This window comes from Salmo trutta, chromosome 32 (assembly GCF_901001165.1).
Source record: "Salmo trutta chromosome 32, fSalTru1.1, whole genome shotgun sequence".
Classification (NCBI taxonomy): Eukaryota; Metazoa; Chordata; class Actinopteri; order Salmoniformes; family Salmonidae; genus Salmo; species Salmo trutta.
In genome coordinates this window covers 21,878,180-21,897,244 of record NC_042988.1, presented here as the reverse complement: position 1 = coordinate 21,897,244, position 19,065 = coordinate 21,878,180, and the positions used below count along the sequence as shown (strand labels likewise).

General features: G+C 42.4%; 1 protein-coding gene across 1 annotated transcript in view; it reads right to left on the bottom strand.

The window, feature by feature from the left end:
* The window catches only part of LOC115171424 (transmembrane protein 104-like), a 76,982-nt gene extending 60,793 nt beyond the window's left edge, over nt 1-16,189 (bottom strand). Inside the window, exons 1-6 of the mRNA XM_029728225.1 lie at nt 16,023-16,189; nt 15,418-15,490; nt 6,744-6,865; nt 5,998-6,079; nt 4,689-4,776; nt 2,984-3,070 (exon numbers count right to left, since the gene is read on the bottom strand). Of these exons, the coding sequence (XP_029584085.1) occupies nt 2,984-3,070; nt 4,689-4,776; nt 5,998-6,079; nt 6,744-6,865; nt 15,418-15,462 (424 nt within the window). The 5' untranslated portion in view covers nt 15,463-15,490; nt 16,023-16,189. The remainder of the gene's footprint in view (nt 1-2,983; nt 3,071-4,688; nt 4,777-5,997; nt 6,080-6,743; nt 6,866-15,417; nt 15,491-16,022) is intronic.
* Nucleotides 16,190-19,065: the final 2,876 nt, after the last annotated feature.

Genomic DNA, 19,065 nt, shown 5'->3' with positions numbered 1-19,065 from the left:
TCCGCTGATAAACCAGCCCCCATCAAAATTCCTGTCAGTACCAGCGGGGCCGATACCCATGGTCTTATTCCAAGCTTGCTCTACAGCTACGACAATTTTATCTCAGGAGGAAGTCGAATGCCCTTTCATGGTGATTATTTTTCAAATACATGAAGCGGGAAAGAGAAAAAAAACATGAAAAAAATTATTCCACCACACATCCACACCAAATCTGCGCATCATGTGAAAAAGTGCCTTTCCTGCCAGTGGTGCCCAGTGCGATCGAACAGTCCCATCAATAACAAGAACCGGCCCGAGGTAGTAAGGATTCAAGAGGCAAGCTGATAGGCTCTGTGAGCTGCCCTTCCCCACCGCAGGCCTCAGCCCTTCACTCACACAACCAAGCCCATTAACTCCAACAGCACATTCAATAACACTCCACTAACCAATCCCTCAACAAAAAAACAAGAGATTTTGTTTTAATGCCTGACAGCTTTACCACACCAGTAAAACTCCCTGATCAGACATACCACTAATCTTATATTACCTCCCAGCACTAATTACACAAAGAAGAGTTCATATCAGCGGAGATCTGGGTAGAGAGACAAATGGGACTTCCATTATGCTGGAGCGCCATTGAGCTGAGACAAAGAGCTGCATCTCTCACTCCTCTCTCATGCGCGCTGGGCCCAGTGCCCATCTAATTCATTTCTGATTAGAGTCACTGGGCAGCACTCCCACATCACACAGAGAGATAGAGGGGACTCTTATCTCTGCCACTGATCGATACTTCCTCGTGGCGCCTCACCCTCACCTGCAGCCGAGGACAACACCACACCAGACACAGTCCACACACACAGGGAGAGGTCATCACCAAAGAGTGTTTTAACACATCAACTTTAATAGGGCTGAGAGAAAGAGGAAAAAAGAGACTGCAGCCAGAGTGTTCCACAAGGGAACAACACGCTGCTTCTCTAACAGCATGTTGCATGCCTGCCTGGCTTTGTGTGAGTCAGTGAATCATTTTGTGTGTGAGTGTGCCAAGTGCACCACCTAGTGGCCAGAGCCGGATCACAACACAGGAAGAGATCTGCACACAGGTGACATTGTCAGAGTGGAGCAGAACGGTTTGACCTTTTTAATCATCAGAGATGACAAAAGCGATGCTGTTGAAGTATTGGCACTGCAGGTATGATTGCTGCAGACTGTTGAGTCACCTACCTGGTTAATACTACTTGAGAAACAGCCCGACCTGCCAGCAGAGGAGGAGAGGGTGGGGAGGGGGTAGTGAGCGGGCCCAGCACACCGAGGAGCGTCTACTCTGACGTAGGTGAGTAATGTAAATCAGCAAGGTTGTTCTGTTTCTGGTTCAAGGTGAACATGATTCTGCTTTCAATTAGCTCATCACTCAGGCTGCTGAGGCTTTAACATGTTCACCGCCGCTGGTGCAGCCTGCAGGAGGCCCACACACACAGCTGGGGAGACTAAAACAGCAGCAGTGTGATGGCCTGGGAAATACAACCATTTAGCCATATACACTGAGGGTACCAAACATTAGGAACACCTGCCGTTTCCATAACATAGGGATCATAGCTTTCACCTGGTCAGTCTTATTGACGTCACCTGTAAATCCACTTCAACCAGTGTAGATGAAGGAGAGGAGACAGGTTAAAGAAGGATTTTTAAGCCTTGAGACACGTATTGTGTATGTGTGCCATTCAGAGGGTGAATGGGCAAGACAAAATATTTAAGTGCCTTTGAATGGGGTTCGGTAGTAGGTGCCAGGCGCAGCTGGTATGTATCAAGAACTGCAACGCTGCTGGGTTTTTCATGCTCAACAGTTTCCTGTGAGAGTCAAGAATGATCCACCACCCAAACGACATCCAGCTAACGGTAGGCCAGTGGTCGAAAATGGGTCATTGATGAAAGAGGACAAAGGAGGCTGACAAATTGTACAGCGCAACAGACGGGCTACAATTAGTCAACTGATAGTCCAGTACAACATTGGTGCCCAAAGACTCATAAAAGAATGCACAACTAGCCGTACCTTGACATAAATGGGGTATGGCAGCCAACGACCTTACAGAGTTCCACTTCTTTCAGCAAAAAACAAGAAACTGTAGTTGCAGTGGGCTAAGGAGCAAAAACAATGGACACTGGAAAATTGGAAAAACATTGCCTGATCTGAAGAACCCTGGTTCTTGGTGATGGGAGGACTAGGGAATGGAGAAAACCACGAGTACATGCATCCATCATGTCGTGTATCAACATTGCAGGCTGGTGGTGGTTGTGGTAGTATAATGGTGTGGGGTGTATTGCATGGCATACATTGGGCCCCTTGATAAAAATGGAGGAACATTTGAATGCCACAAGATATCTGAACATTATTGCCAGTCAGGTGCATCCCTTCATGGCAGCAGTGTACCCATCTGCAAATGAATTTTTTATTATCAGGATAATACCCAATGGCACAAGGTTAGGATTGTCCAGGAATGGTTCCACGAACATGACAGTGAATTCAGCTTACTGCAGTGGCCTACCCAGTCACCAGATCTCAATCCAATTGAGCATCTGTGGGATGAGATGGAACGAGCTACTAGTAGAGATCTACTACCAGCCAACTTGACAACTGTGGGAAGCATTGGAGTCAACACGGGCCAGCAACCCTGTGGAACGCTTTCAACACCTTGTAGGGCAAAAGTGGGTGCAACTCACTATTAGGAAGATGTTCCTAATGTTTTGTGCACTCAGTGTACAATTACACCCCATTAGAGAGCTAACAGCCTCACTTTTAGAATCTAACAATGATTCCCATTTAAAAGGTAAAGAAACTGTCCCCAAATTATCCCACACAACCTTCAAGACTCCTCCATAGTTGTTAGACAAGGAGGACAGGTTTTACCATGCCCTGCACATAGCTGCATCAGCAACACTTCATTCAATAACGGAGTGTGGGTTCATCATATCCCCTCACTCAAAGTACTGAATGAGGATAGGCTCTTACCTTTGTTGAAGAACATGGAGGCCATTTGACCCATCTCTACCCTCTCCACAATGTCAAAGTGATCAACGTGTCCTCCTCCTGTTCGCTCTGTGATAATGCATGGACATGAGAATGCAGTGGTGAGTCATTCCAATCCGAGTGATTCTGATGTCATTCCTTCTATAAAACATTGACAATAACCAATGACATATGGAGGATACATACAATTTATGATTGATCTGATTATGTCATAATCAACATACGCTTAAGATTTGAGACCTTCAAAAAGGAGGGACGACAAAAAAGAGAATTCCGAATCCTCCACAAGACTCAATGTTTTCACATATACACTACATGGCCAGAAGTATGTGGACACCCATCAAATTAGTGGATTTGGCTATTTCAGCCATGCTAACGGGTGTCTAAAATCAAGCACAAAGCCATGCAATCGCCATAGACAAACATTGGCACTAGAATGGCTCGTACTGAGCTCTTCAAAAATCGAGCTTTGTGCTCGATTTTAGACACCTGTTAGCATGGCTGAAATAGCCAAATCCACAAATTTGAAGGGTGTCCATTCTCAACATGGCGCCGTCATAGGATGCCACCTTTCCAACATGTCAGTTTGTCAGATTTCTGCCCTTCTAGAGCTGCCCCGGTCAACTGCAAGTGCTGTTATTGTGAAGTGGAAACGTCTAGGAGCAACAACGGCTCAGCCACAAAGTGGTAGGTCACACAAGATCACAGAACGGGACCGCCGAGTGCTGAAGCTCATTGCGTGTAAAAATAGTCTGTCCTTGGTGGCAACACTCACTTCGGAGTTCCAAACTGCTTCTGGAAGCAACGTCAGCACAATAATTGTTCGTTGGGAGCTTCACGAAATGGGTTTCCATGGTCGAGCAGCCGCACACAAGCCTAACATCACCATGCGCAATGCCAAGCGTCGGCTGGAGTGGTGTAAAGCTTGCCGACATTGGACTCTGGAGCAGTGGAAAGGCGTTCTCTGGAGTGATGAATCACACTTCACCATCTGGCAGTCCGATAGACGAATCTGGGTTTGGCGGATGCCAGGAGAACGCTACCTGCCCGAATGCATAGTGCCAACTGTAAAGTTTGGTGGAGGAGAAATAATGGTCTGGGGCTGTTTTTCATGGTTCAGTAGTCTAGGCCCCTTAGTTCCAGTGAAGGGAAATATTGACGCTACAGCATACAATAATATTCTAGATGATTCTGTGCTTCTAACTTTGTGGCAACAGTTTGGGGAAGGCCCAATCCTGTTTCAGCAGGACAATGCCCCCAAATGCACAAAGCAAGGTCCATACAGAAATGGTTTGTCGAGATCGGTGTGGAAGAACTTGACTGGCCTGCACAGAGCCCTGACCTCAACCCCATCAAACACCTTTGCGATGAATTGGAATGACTGAGTCAGGCATAATCTCCCAACATCCGTGGCTGACCTCACTAATGCTCATGGCTGAAAGGAAGCAAGTCCCTGTAACAATGTTCCAACATCTAGTGTAAAGCCTTCCCAAAAGAGTGGAGGGTATTATAGCAGCAAAGGGGGGACCAACTCCATATTAATGCCCATGATTTTGAATGAGATGTTTGACGAGCAGATGTCCACATACTTTTGGCCATGTAGTGTACCTTATTTTCAACACATTCTTAACACGACCTGAGCAGTGTGTCTAGTCTTCAGGAGGGATGAGGGGAACACTATACTCACGGACTGACAAAATGGGCTTCGTCTCTGGCTCTGATCGTCCCCGGACATCATCATCCGAATAATCAGAGGTGGAGTCGCTGTCTTGGACCTGAAGATGAGGGTGATGGAAAGAGGATAACCAGCCTGCCTCCACCCAACACTGACTTCACTCCTAATCTATTGCTCAGTGCCAACAACAGTCAGTTTACAACCTATTAACACTGTGTTTTATTTACTGGACATGTGACGTGGAGGAGAGCAGCATCTGGAAATTGTCTGGAACAGCTGGAATATGTCGGGGAGGATGAGGGAGCTTTCCCCCTCATATACAATAGATATGAGCGCCTATCTGACACCCTCCCATAACTCTTCATCTACCAAATTCACTACAGATTTATATTAATTAATGCTCAATTACAAATCGACATTGAGGATGTCATTATCAGTTGAATTAACAACAGCAACTACAGTTGGTTGGGAAGGGTGTGGGAGAGACTAAGAAGTGGGTGGCTCACTGGAAGAGAATATGCCAGCAACAGAAACGAAGCATCTATCATCAAAGTGACAGAAGTGGCCTTGGCTGAGTCAAAAGAACAGATCTATCCTATTTCTCCGTCACATCCGAGAGATGCTGAGTCAGTCCCCCCCAAAATCAAACTAATACACTTTTATGGGACTTTCTCAGAAAATGTCGGCCAGTATATCACTTTAAAGGAACGGCTTAATTTTTTTTATGTGCTTCATTCGAGCGGAAAGAAATAAAGAATGTTCAAGGGTAAACATTCCCACTCTGTGCCTCCCTTCTTCCCATTATGTGGGAGGAAATGTTGGAGGAAGACTAAGTGAGCCATGAATCAAGGCCATGGGGTTTGGGGCTCTGTCAAAGCCAGACCCAATGTCCTTACGCTCATAACTCCTCCAGTGGAAACCTTGGGCATTAGGCAAAATGACTTGCTGCTTTTCTGTAAAAAATATAATGAACTCCACCAGTTCCATCAATCTCTGCACGAGATGACTTTCCCTTAGTATTTAAAATGACTAAAGTAACAATGATTCAAAACTAAATTGCCCCCCCAGTGAGTCAGTAGAGGACACTACAAGGCTTGTTTAATCACAGATTTGTGGGAGTGGCAAGCGCTCCATTCCCCATATTATTCTTTAATGGTCTATTGAGCGCCTTGAGGTTACTCTTCCTGTAAAGGTGTTGAGGTTTAAGGGGTAGTGAACTAGTGAATCTGGGCCTTCACTTGATGAGTAGGAGTCACTGGAAAAGACTATCACTCTTCCTTCATTACTTCCACCTGTTGGTTATTTATATCTGCTAACTCACCTCTTCCTGCTCCCTCCTCTTCCAGCGCAGCTGAGCGTTGGCCGCTGCCATTGCCTCGATCACAAACGTAGTGGTCATGTAACTGATGAAAATTAAACAAAGTGGGTTCAGAAAAATATATTCAGATGACAAAAACTAGCCCTAAAGAGACTACACATACTATATACTGAGCATAACAATTTTAAACAAATGTAGAATTGTATGATCCATTGTCAACAACTGTCATAGAATATCATTGTGTTGTATTTGTTGTAGTCTGTGACCTTGCCTAACTGCACACTATCCTTGGTGATAAAATTGGATCTCTAGATCTCAACCATCTATAAACAAAGCAATATAAAAACATGAAACTGTTAAAAGGCACAGTGTATATTTAAATCCACATCACAAAGCTAAAGTATTGACCTCTGATCTGCATCTCTGTGTGTCCACTGTCTCCCCTTTTTCCTCATATACTACCCTAATGAAACACATCCTGCATCATCAACTTCCTCCTACTGACTGACACGCTGCATCAACTCATCTGCAACTCCTCCTGCTCTGGTTGTTCCCTGCTAGATTACTGACACGCCTCATCAGTGGCATCCCATATGATAGGGAGGTCAAGGTGTGGAGGATAAGGATTAAATATGGTGAATTACTCTTGTGCTATGGTGTGCTTAAACTAAAGTAAGAGCTGGGGAAGTGGATGTAAGGCAACAGTTGTGGAAATGAATGGAAAGGCAGTGAGCCTACGAGGAACTCGCCTCATAAACGCCAGGAAGGAGATGAGCGCCAGGCTGACCGCCCAACCTGCTTGGGCAAAGGCCTTGGGCATCGTCAGTGCCCCCGTGCCCACGATCAGATTAAACATGTACACCAAGCCCACCTGCAAAGACACAGAACAAGAAGTAAGACCAAGGGAGTGCTCTATTAGAGGGGGTCGTTGTCTTGGGGGTCCACAAGAGGCCAGTATGTCTGGACGCTCCTGTTTACTGGACATTATCCTCCCTTCACTTAACGTAACACCACACCCTAGTCAAGGGAGTGAAGTTTGAACCCTGGAAATCATGCGACAGTTTAGCACGGGTGTAAAGAACAACATGTTGACCTCACATTGCCAAGTTGCAACGCACTGGTCAACTGAAGACATTATCTTGATCTTATTCAAACACCGTCCTCAGCTGTGGACTATTACAGTCCCATCTAGCAGTAAAGACGTAGGGCTGACACGGTGACATACAGATAGACCAGTGAACAGAAGGTCAGATCACTAAAAAGCCCTTATCCCTATCCATTCCTTCAGTCCGTTAATATTTCATCAGAAGGGGCACTTTAACCACAAGACAACTAGCCTTAAAACAGCTGAAGCAGACACAGCCATGCTGATATCAGTCCCTGCAGAAACTTGTGACATACCTAGACAGGCCTCACAATAATGCTTTGCTAAACAGAATTTATGGTTTGGGTCATCAAAGTTCATCAGTGGTAGCCTTTTTCAGTGCCTAAGCATTCCTTCTTCCTCTTTTCAGTGTCCTGACTAGATGAGTAACCACCGCACGTGCTCCCCACAACATTTCTGCTCTACATCACTATTGTATAATTTAAAGATGTATTAAGTTTTGTTTGTTGATTTGAAAAACAAGAACACATTCCATATTCACAGATGTGGCAGACAAATTATAGAATAAAATTAAATATCAAACAAACAAATTTGCAGCAGCACTATCAGTAATCGTGTTAGACATTTCCAGCTGTAGCGGAGACAACAAGTAAATAAATAGCTTTAGAGCAACTTACACTTCCTGTACACACACACACACACCTTAAATCACCCCATTCACTCTATCCAGTTTGAAATATAGTTGAGTAGTGGAGACCAGAGTCTATCAAACCTGGGATGTCTCTTGCGGAGGTCGTAAGTGAGCTTTTCAAGAGGAAGAAAGTCAACAATCTGGTCAAGCCACATTTTAAAATGCAGGGGAGGAATTAGAAGCCCCCAGCAGGACAATACATTTTATAGCAAAGTATGTGATAGTCTTAAACAAATTCTCTCTGTCTGGATCAAGAACAAAGTACTGCTGAACATTAAGATAGAGACACGAGTTCATATCAAACTGTACATGCAGTAGTATGTATAGATGACCGGATCTCTCTACAACTCCAAAATACATGCATATTCTACCAACAGAGGTACATATTTTACAATAAGGAAAACTCTCTGTATTCATTCTATGGAGTCTCACTGGGGTGTAATACAATTTGAACAAAAATGTGTAATTATATACTTTCATTTTTATATTAGTAGAGGACCAGTATAGCCTGTCGCAAACCTCCGCTCATAACTCATCACTGATAATCAGACAAAGGTCCTTTTCCCAGATTATTTTAAGAGTAAGGAGGAACCCACACTCTCGTATAGGAATTTATAGATATTGGAGATTTTGCCTTTGATGGATTGTGCTGTAGCAAGAAGGGTCTCAACTTAATTGAGATGAGCTCTAAACCTCCCCTTGGAAGTGAATGAGGAAATTACGTGTCTAATTTGAAGATATCAACAACAAAAAATGTGCACATCGAATTCCCTGCAGAGCTCTTGAAAGGATTTCAGTGTAGTTGCGTTCTGATGACAGGTCTGAATAGGTCCTGATCCTGAGAGTATGCCAAAGATGAAAGTTGGCATCACTCTGGGCTTTGGCGAGTCTGGGTTGTTTACTATAGGCAAGTGAGAGCATATCTGGGAGGAAATGCCAAGGTATTTCTTGCAGTCCTTCCATGCTAGTAGGGTGTTGTAAATCAAAGGTTTTGGGTATGTTCCCCACATCACTAAAGTCATTAATGAATATAATTGAGCTTAGGGGAAATGAACCACGGGATTGGGCCTCTATCTGAATCCACATTGAGTCTTGTCTGTCTGTGATCCATGTTAACATGTTGCTGATTTGGGCAGACCAGTAGTCCAATTGTACATAATGTTGCTGCTACCGTCTCGTACGACCAAAAAGAGCTTCTGGACATCAGTACAGTGATTACTCGCCTTGAATTGGATGAATAATTTTTCTTTAATGAGTCGGACGAGAGGGATTTACTCCAGACACCCGAACAGACCCTCATCCCCGTCATTTGCAGGAGAAAGAGACAGAAGAGGTATAGCGGAAGGAGATCGGGGTGCCTTGTGAGGATCCGCCGAAGAGTGGCTAATCTGCCTCCTATTGGCCAACGTACAATTGCTGGATAATTCATTGGACGAACTAAAAGCACGTATATCCTACCAACGGGACATTAAAAACTGTAATATCTTATGTTTCACCGAGTCGTGGATGAACGACGACATGAATAACATTCAGCTGGTGAGTTATACACTGTATCGGCAGGATAGAACAGAAGCCTCTGGTAAGACAAGGGGTGGCGGTCTATGTATATTTGTAAACAAAAGCTGGTGCACGATTTCTAAGGAAGTCTCTAGATTTTGATTGCCTGAGGTAGAGTATCTCATGATAAGCTGTAGACCACACTATCTGTATTTTTTTGTAGCTGTCTACATACCACCACAGACCGATGCTGGCACTAAGACAGCACTCAATGAGCTGTATACCGCCATAAGCAAACAGGAAAATGCTCACCCAGAGGTGGCGCTCCTAGTGGCCAGGGACTTTAATGCAGGTAAACTTAAATCCATTTTACCTAATTTCTACCAGCATGTTAAATGTGCAACCAGAGAGAGGAAAAAAGAAAAGAAAAAAACTCTAGACCACCTTTAATCCACACACAGATACGCGTACAAAGCTCTCCCTTGCCCTTCATTTGGAAAATCTGACCATAATTTTATCCTCCTGATTCCTGCTTACAAGAAAAAATAAAAGCAGGAAGCACCAGTGACTCAGTCTATAAAAAAAGTGGTCAGATGAAGTAGATGCTAAACTACAGGACTGTTTTGCTAGCACAGACTGGAATATGTTCCGGGATTCTTCCGATGAGATTGAGGAGTACACCACATCAGTCACTGGCTTCATCAATAAGTGCATCGATGACATCCCCACAGTGACTGTACGTACATACCCCAATCAGAAGCCATGGATTACAGGCAACATCTGCACTGAGCTAAGGGTAGAGCTTCTGCTTTCAAGGAGCGGGACTCTAACCTGGAAGCTTAAGAAATCCTACTATGCCCTCCGACGAACCATCAAACAGGCAAAGCGTCAATACAGGACTAAGATCGAATCGTACTATACCGGCTCCGACGCTCATCAGATGTGGCAGGGCTTGCAAACTATTACAGACTACAAAGGGAAGAACAGCCGAGCTGCCCAGTGACACGAACCTACCAGACGAGCTAAATTACTTCTATGCTCGCTTCGAGGCAAGAAACACTGAAACATGCATGAGAGCATCAGCTGTTCCGGACGACTGTGTGATCACGCACTTCACAGCCGATGCGAGAAAGACCTTTAAACAGGTCAACATTCACAATGCCGCAGGGCCATACAGATTACCAGGACGTGTACTCCAAGCATGCGCTGGCCAACTGGCAAGTGTCTTCACTGACATTTTCAACCTCTCCCTGACCGAGTCTGTAATACCAACATGTTTCAAGCAGACCACCATAGTCCCTGTGCCCAAGGACACCAAGGTAACCTGCCTAAATGACTACATTTACATTTTTATAATTTTGCAGATGCGCTTATCCAGAGCAACTTACAGTAGTGAATGCATACATTTCATACATTTTATTTGCATTTTTATTCTCCATACTGGTCCCCCGTGGGAATCAAACCCACAACCCGGGTGTTGTAAACACCATGCTCTACCAACTGAGCCACACGGGACTACCAACCCATAGCACCTCAGGTCTGCAGCCATGAAGTGCTTTGAAAGGCTGGTCATGGCTCACGTCAACACCATTATCCCAGAAACCCTAGACCCACTACAATTTGCATACCTCCCCAACAGATGATGCAATCTCTATTGCACTCCACACTGCCCTTTCACACTTGGACAAAAGGAACACTTATGTGAGAATGCTGTTCATTGACTACAGCTCAGCATTCAACACCATAGTGCCCTCAAAGCTCATCACTAATCTAAGGACCCTGGGACTAAACACCACCCTCTGCAATATTACCACCTGACGGGCCGCCCCCAGGTGGTAATATTAGGTAACAACACATCCCCCACGCTGATCCTCAACACGGGGGCCCCTCAGGGGTGCAAGCTCAGTCCCCTCCTGTACTCCCTGGTCACTCATGACTGCACGGCCAGGCACGACTCCAACACCATCATTAGGTTTGCCGATGACACAACAGCGGTATGGCCTGATCACCGACAATGATGAGACAACCTATAGGGAGGAGGTCAGAGACCTGACTATGTAACGTAAGGACAACAACCTCTCCCTCAACATGATCAAGACAAAGGAGATGATTGTGGACTACAGGAAAAGGAGGACCGAGCACAACAACATTCTCATCAACAGGGCTGTAGTGGAGCAGGTTGAGAGCTTCAAGTTCCTTGCATCCACATCAACAAACTAACATGGTCCAAGCACACCAAGACAGTCGTGAAGAAGGCACGACAAAACCACTACCCTCAGGAGACTGAAAAGACTTGGTATGGGTCCTCAGATCCTCAAAAAGTTCTACAGCTGCACCATTGAGAGCATCCTGCCAGGTTGCATCACTGCCTGGTATTGCAACTGCTCGGCCTCCGACTGCAAGGCACTACAGAGGGCAGTGCTTACAGCCCAGTACATCACTGTGGCCAAGCTTCCTGCCATCCAGGACCTCTATACCAGGCAGTGTCAGAGGAAGGCCCTAAAAATTGTCAAAGACTCCAGCCACCCTAGTCATAGACTGTTTTCTCTGCTACCGCATGGCAAGTGGTACCGGAGTGCCAAGTCTAGGTCCAAGAGGCTTCTAAACAGCTTCTACCCCCAAGCCATAAGACTCCTGCACATCTCAAATGTGCAAGCTCCTACTCTGTTATTATCTACACATAGTCATTTTAATAACTATACCTACATGTACATATCTCAATTACCTAGACTAACCGGTGCCCCCGCACACTGACTGTGTACCAGTACCCCCTGTATATAGCCTCGCTATTGTTATTTTACTGCTGCTCTTTGATTATTTGTTACGTTTATTTCTTATTTTTGGGGGGGTATTTTTCTTAAAAGTGCATTGTTGGTTAAGGGCTTGTAAGTAAGCATTTCACTGTAAGGTTGTATTCGGCACATGTGACAAATCCAATTTGATTTAAAGGCAGCGAAGGGCAAGACCACCCTTAGATTCAGGTTTCGATAGCGTGGAGAACTTGATTCTAGGTTTTTTATTGCCCCATATACACTACCGTTCAAATGTTTTGGGTCACTTAGAAATGTCCTTGTATTTTTTCTGCCTAGAAGGCCAGCATCCCGGAGTCGCCTCTTCACTGTTGACGTTGAGACTGGTGTTTTGTTGGTACCATTTAATGAAGTTGCCAGTTGAGGACTTGTGAGGCGTCTGTTTTTCAAACTAGACACACTAATGTACTTGTCCTCTTGCTCAGGTGTGCACCAGGGCCTCACCCTCCTCTTTATATTCTGGTTAGAGCCATTTTAAGCCTGTAATCAAACCCACAAATGCTGATGCTCCAGATACTCAACTAGTCTAAAGATTACCAGTTTTATTGCTTCTTTAAATCAGGACAACAGTTTTCAGCTGTGCTAACATAATTGTAAAAGGGTTTTCTAATGATCAACTAGCCTTTTAAAATTATAAACTTGGATTAGCTAACAACGTGCCTTAAAAATGGGCCTCTGTACGCTGATGTAGATATTCCATTAAAAATCAGCCATTTCCAGCTACAATAGCCATTTACAACATTAATAATATCTACACTGTATTTCTGATCAATTTGATGTCATTTTAATGGACAAAAAAAAAAGTGATTTTCGTTCAAACTTTTGAACAATAGTGATGCGTTGGTTGGTTGTTTTGAAAAATGAAACTGGGAGATAGCATGGAAGCATCTGAAATAAATAGTTCAATCTAGGGAGTATGTTGATATGATAACATTGATTCTTCTGACTAAGCTAATTGGGAGGGAGATCCAGGTTCGGAGGTCATTCTTGATTCGATCCAGGAGTGGTAGTTGAAAAGGCAATTCAGATCTGGTGTTACAAAGATTCCAAGGTATTGAAAGCCTGTGTCTTCCATTGGAACGGGCAGAGTGTCTTCATAGAGCTGGTAAGATTGAGAGGGCAAACAATGGATTTATTCAAATTGATCTTACATCCTGAAAACTTGCCGTACTGAGAAATTGTGTCTGAAATGGAAGGGAGGAATTTCTCAGGATTGGATATGTAGCGTAAGACATCACCCGCTTAGAGAGAGGGGACAGCGAGCATCCTTGTCTTGTGCCATATCCCACTCGGGAGCCCACTGGATGCTTTCTCAGCATCCAGTGAAGCCAGCAGTACAAGGGTCTTCCGTGCGTTTACTTACTCTATAATATCAAAAAGACGGCAAATGTTATCAGAAGAGTACCTGTTTCTAATAAATCCAGTTTGGTACACTTTTATTATTTTGGGAAGAAGAGTGTTTAGTCTTGTCGAGCAGTATGGTAATTATTTTGTAGTGGCCAAAAAGCTTTGTGGAACTCTGGGAAATCTGTTTGGGCCTGGGGATTTGTTAGGTGGCATGAAGATAATTGCCGCTAAGACCTCCTCAGGAGTGAAAGGGGAGTTGAGATCTTCTTGGTTGGTCTCTGATAGTTTTGGTAGCGAGATTCCCTCTAGGAAGGAATGGAGTTCTGCATCTGAATGTGCTCTTTCAGAAGCATATACATTTGCAGTAAAAATTATGAAAAGTTAAATGTATCTTATTTGGATCATATGTGACCTCGTCATCTTCTGTTCGGATGGCCATGATTGGTATGCAATATCTCTCCGAGTATAGTCCAAGTTTAGTTTTGCTTTAGCTGCTTCAAGTTGAATCCAGGAGGCGCTGACTGGAGATTGTTTATGTACTTCCAGTTCCTTCTCAAGCTCTAACCTGTGTGCTTTCATTGCTTTTTTCTCTGAGGAATCATATACAATCAGATGACCTCTTAGGGTGGCTTTGGCAGCGTCTCACATTTGGCCGGAGAAACAGGAGTCTTTGTCTTGTGTGTAGTGACCAAATGTATGGAATGCTTCATTTGATAGCATGGAGGTGTTAAATTTCCAGCTCTTTGATCTCGGGATGTTTTTACAGAGGTCAAAGCGGAGGCGGACAACGGCGTGATCTGAAAGTGCTATGGGTCCGATTGTACAAGAGGCAGAATTCATGAACATTTTAGGGATAAAAATGTAATCTATACGAGAGTAGGTGCACATCACTATTTTAAATAATTTTGTCACATATTGTGTAGACTTTGGACTCATACAGGTAACTTGAACTAATTTAGCCTAGATCATTTTTCAGCATTTGCTATCCATTATACATTTGTCAACCTCTCTTCAGAATTTACAGCACACTTAAAAGTTACACATCAGAAAATTTTGATTTGAATTTTTTTTTCGACATCAGAGCAACCTTGAGGGAATCTTATTTGAGTAAGAAAATGATGTTCATATGATAGGGAAGATATAAAAACCTGGCAGAGACCACATCCAACTGACAATCTCTTCAGAAAACTATTGGAACAATGATGTAAAAAATAACTGATGATGGAACAAGATGGAGGGAAAGTTGGAATATAACTAACGACATTACAGTTAACTAACATTTACACTTAATCCAGTATAAACTAATATATACAATATATATACACTAGAGACTCAATTCACAAATTCTACAGCACAATGGCAGAGTCATGTCTTAAGTGTAAAACTAATAATGACTCAATAATCCATGCTTTCTGGGAATTATATAAAGTCTGGAAGTTGTGGGCGGAGCTAGAAAGTTGATTGTCATAAGTATTACAATGTAAACTTACTTTTAATCCTTCTGTCTGCATATTTTAAAGACATGACATAAGGGGATGTAGTGAGACACCCAATGGGCTGGACAATTCTCTTCTCATCACTCATCTTCAAAAAACTATATCTGAAGACTTGGAAATCAAATCAATACGCCAATCATTAACACATATTTAAAAAAAATCGAATTATTTATGTAAATATTGAAAAGGCATGGGCAACAGAGAAAAACTAATTGATACAATTTCAGGCCAAGTGGCAAACAATAATACAGGCACTAATGGGGGTGTGAGCATGCGGGTCTGGGCAGATGAGATGTAGTCATTGTTTGTGTGTGTCTGGGAGTTGTTGTTCGTATGTATAAGTTCGTATATGGAGTGACATTTGTTTGGAGTGTCATTTTACAAAAATATTGTAAAATAAAAAATAATGCACACCAAATACCTGACATGAAACAGGAGAATGAGCATAACATTGCAGGGTCTAATACTGATACTCACATACGGGGAGTAGAGCTCCCCGGTCTCTGTGATGCCTCCTGCCATGATGGACACCAATACTGGAGATCACAACCTGGAAGATATAGTAATGGCAAATCCTAAATCAAATTATTCACAAAACTGTGTCCTACCAATCACATAATGTTTCACTTTCATAGATACCGCTTTTATACAAATCTAGTTTTTCTGTCAGGAAAAATGCAGAACACCTTGTGAGAAAGCAAATAGCTAGCTAGCTAGCTAGCACTGCTAACTATTCCATGCCATCACACTAGTGATGCATTGTCTTGAGTAGTTGGCTAAGGCCATTATATCTGCTGCTATGTGGCATAAATGTATTGCACTCGCTAGCTAACGTTAGTTGGCTAACGATAGCTCGCTAAACAACCTGCCCTAACTGAGCTACAGCAGTAAGTAGTTAGCACTGTCTAGAGACACATTCTCCAGCCTAACGTTACTGTAGCTAGTACGATAATGTGTACTGTAGCTAGATTTAGTATGAGCGTTGAACTGGTTATCTAGCTACGTTTATCATCTCTAGACATTGTTTTCAAGCACTTGCAACAGTATTAACAAAGTCAAAGTAAGATGTAAACAACACGCACCTGCGTTCAGTGAATCTTTTTCAGGGTAATTAAACCAGAAAGCTAAATTTCAAGCCAACAAGACAGCGAATGGCAATAATAAATAACTCGTGCAGAAAATAAACATCCTCCGCCAATACACTTTACATTCTATCTCATGCACATTCAATGACTGTGTGCACAACAGGGGTGTAATCATTACCCAAACAGTTGCAAAACGAGAGTTTCTATTGGAGAAATCAAGGTAGGTCCCGCCTCCGTTTCGTTCCGTTTGCTTCCGTTAAATAAATGTTTTGCAACAGAATTGGCGTAATGAATATATCGTAAAAATGTATGAAACAAAAATTTGCTTTTGGTCTTCATTTAAAGTTATGGGCATGTGGTTATGGTTAAAATGACATTTTTAAAATAAGAATTTTAGGGGTTTATGACTTTATATAGTATTTACTAGGTCACGAGACGACAAAATTCTGAACGCCACAGTGAGTCATATCAAAGATTATGGATATACTGACAAGAGACAGGTCTCTCCGCCCTAACGATTGAGTCGATGTCCATAAAGCGGCACGGTGGGCTGTCTAGCGGCCTATTTTCTTTGCATTGGTGGATACATGTGATTATTGTAATCATATTTTTAATATTCGATGACTGTAGTTGACGTCAAATGCCTGTATTAAATGGAGAAATATGCTTCTGCCGCGTTCAAAACAAACTGGGAACTCGTAAATCTCTGACTTCCGTGCGTTCAAAAGAACTGGCAACTTGGGAAAAAAACGAAATCCGACTGAGAAACGGTCATCCAACTCTGAATTCGAACTCGGGCCGCTTTCTAGAGCGCCGACCTGAAGATCACTGACGTCATGATTTGACCTCGTATTTTCCGAGTTCCTATTTGTCTTGAATGCGGCATAAACGAGACTCGTCATGCTATGAATATGCATAGCTGTTTCGAAACAACGCCTTTTTAAAGTGATTTTTCGCAAAGTTGCCGCGATGTCATGTCACTTATATCAGTACACTCGTAACAACTTAAGCATTACGAAACTTCTATTCGGTCAAATAAACCTTATGGATCCACTAAGCCATTGATTTTTAGGTTGGCCAAATTCGACACTCATTGGTGGGCGAAAAAATGCCACCTGCTGGAGGGAGACAGATTGCCTTCTAAGCTTCCTCTCTGGTCATATGATACATACCGGATGCTTCAGATCCCAGTCAAAGATGTCACGTTCTTATGAGGAACACCAAAGATAGTACAGTATAAAGATAGGCTTAAACTGAAATTCCCGATCACACCTGTAGGCGATGTCATGGCGAAGTTGGTTAGCTAAGATCATGCGTAGAAACACGTCATTGGGTCTAACGGTCTCTCGCGCCGTACTGCGCATGTGCAAGCCGTCAAATCAAAGGCATGTATAATTTTTTCTTTTTTTTAATCTTTATTTAACTAGGCAAGTCAGTTAAGAACATTCTTATTTACAATGACGGCCTAGGAACAGTTGGTCAACTAGCTTGTTCAGGGGCAGAACGACAGATTTTTACCTTGTCAGCTCGGGGATTCGATATAGCAACCTTTTTTATATAACCTTGTATATAAAGGTGTTTGATAACGAAAATGAAAACGAATCAGTTTGTCACTCTCATGAGGTTGGAGTAATACGTTCAGCTACATAAGACATTGGCTCGAATGTAGGTTGTGCCTTTAGATTTCGAGAAAATAAAACAATTTCACTTCTCTCATTGACTTCTCAAACCCCAAACCTTGGGCTGGTCTGTTTCACAAGCGTTCCCGGAAGTCTCGCGATGTTGCGCTTCTGGGTTTAGAAACTCTGTGGAAAGACTCTTTTCATGGCATTTCCATACCGGTGACTTACAGCACATTGTATTTTTTATTATTATAATTTTGTTGAAATTCCATACGTTTTGAACGATACAAATGTGTTACAAAAATCTATACCTCCTTAAAAATGGTAACACAAAACATCACAAACAGATAAACACAAAACAGAAACAAATAGAGACAAATTGTACAGACAAATCAATTTGAAAAGCTTAAACGAGTATCAATTTATTTCATTACCTTCTTATTCTTACAGAGCATAGTATTCAATGTGGCAAAGTAATTATTTAAATCTACCTTAAAATAGATGTTTTGTTCTTTAAAAAATGCATTTTATGGATGTAATATTTAGCAATAACTATAATCAAATTCATCACATACTTCTAGTGGAGAATCTTGGACTATCAACATCAAAAAGACAATCACTTGCAGATGGACGTCCCTACCAAGTCCAGCTGAAGATCCACCCAGAACATAGTCACATTGGAATATAAATGCCCAAGTGATTCTGTCCCAGATTGACATTTCTCATCAACATTTCTAATATATTTACAAATACTTTCATTGGAGGGGTAATATATATATATATGAGTTATTTTGGCCAATTTACAACACATTGCAAGTCCCACCAACATTTTGCTATTGGAAAATCACTGTCGTAAAAAGCTTCAATAATGAATTAATTATCAACATTTATCAATAATTGAGAAACTGTTAATTACTATGGTTGAATTTACAGGTGATGATCTCTATTGACCCTAGTTTGTTTCAAGTGTTAGATCACCATCTGGTATTGCTTTTCACACCATTTCATATTCCTTTGGTGAGACAGGGAGCTGATACATTCTCAAAAAGTGATTGTACATATAGAGATGTCCATTGGAGTTGAGCAGCTGGCCCACAAATAAAATGTCCTTCCTTAACAAATGTTCCAAAAACAGTGACTTGTTTTTATATTTTATGACAAGACTATTCCATATAACATACTTATGAGGGGGGGGAATTATGTTTGTATAGAAGGGACCAACAATTAAGCATTTGTTTGTGGAAATCAGCCAATTTAACAGGACGTTTTTCAACCGCATAAGGACACTGCAAAAGGAAACTTAAATCACCAAATGTATTGAAAATAAGATTTGGTATTGTAAACCAAAAGATGTTTGGGTCGTTAAAGTAACGCTTTATCCAATACATTTCTAAGACTTGGTTAAAAGTAGTGAAGTC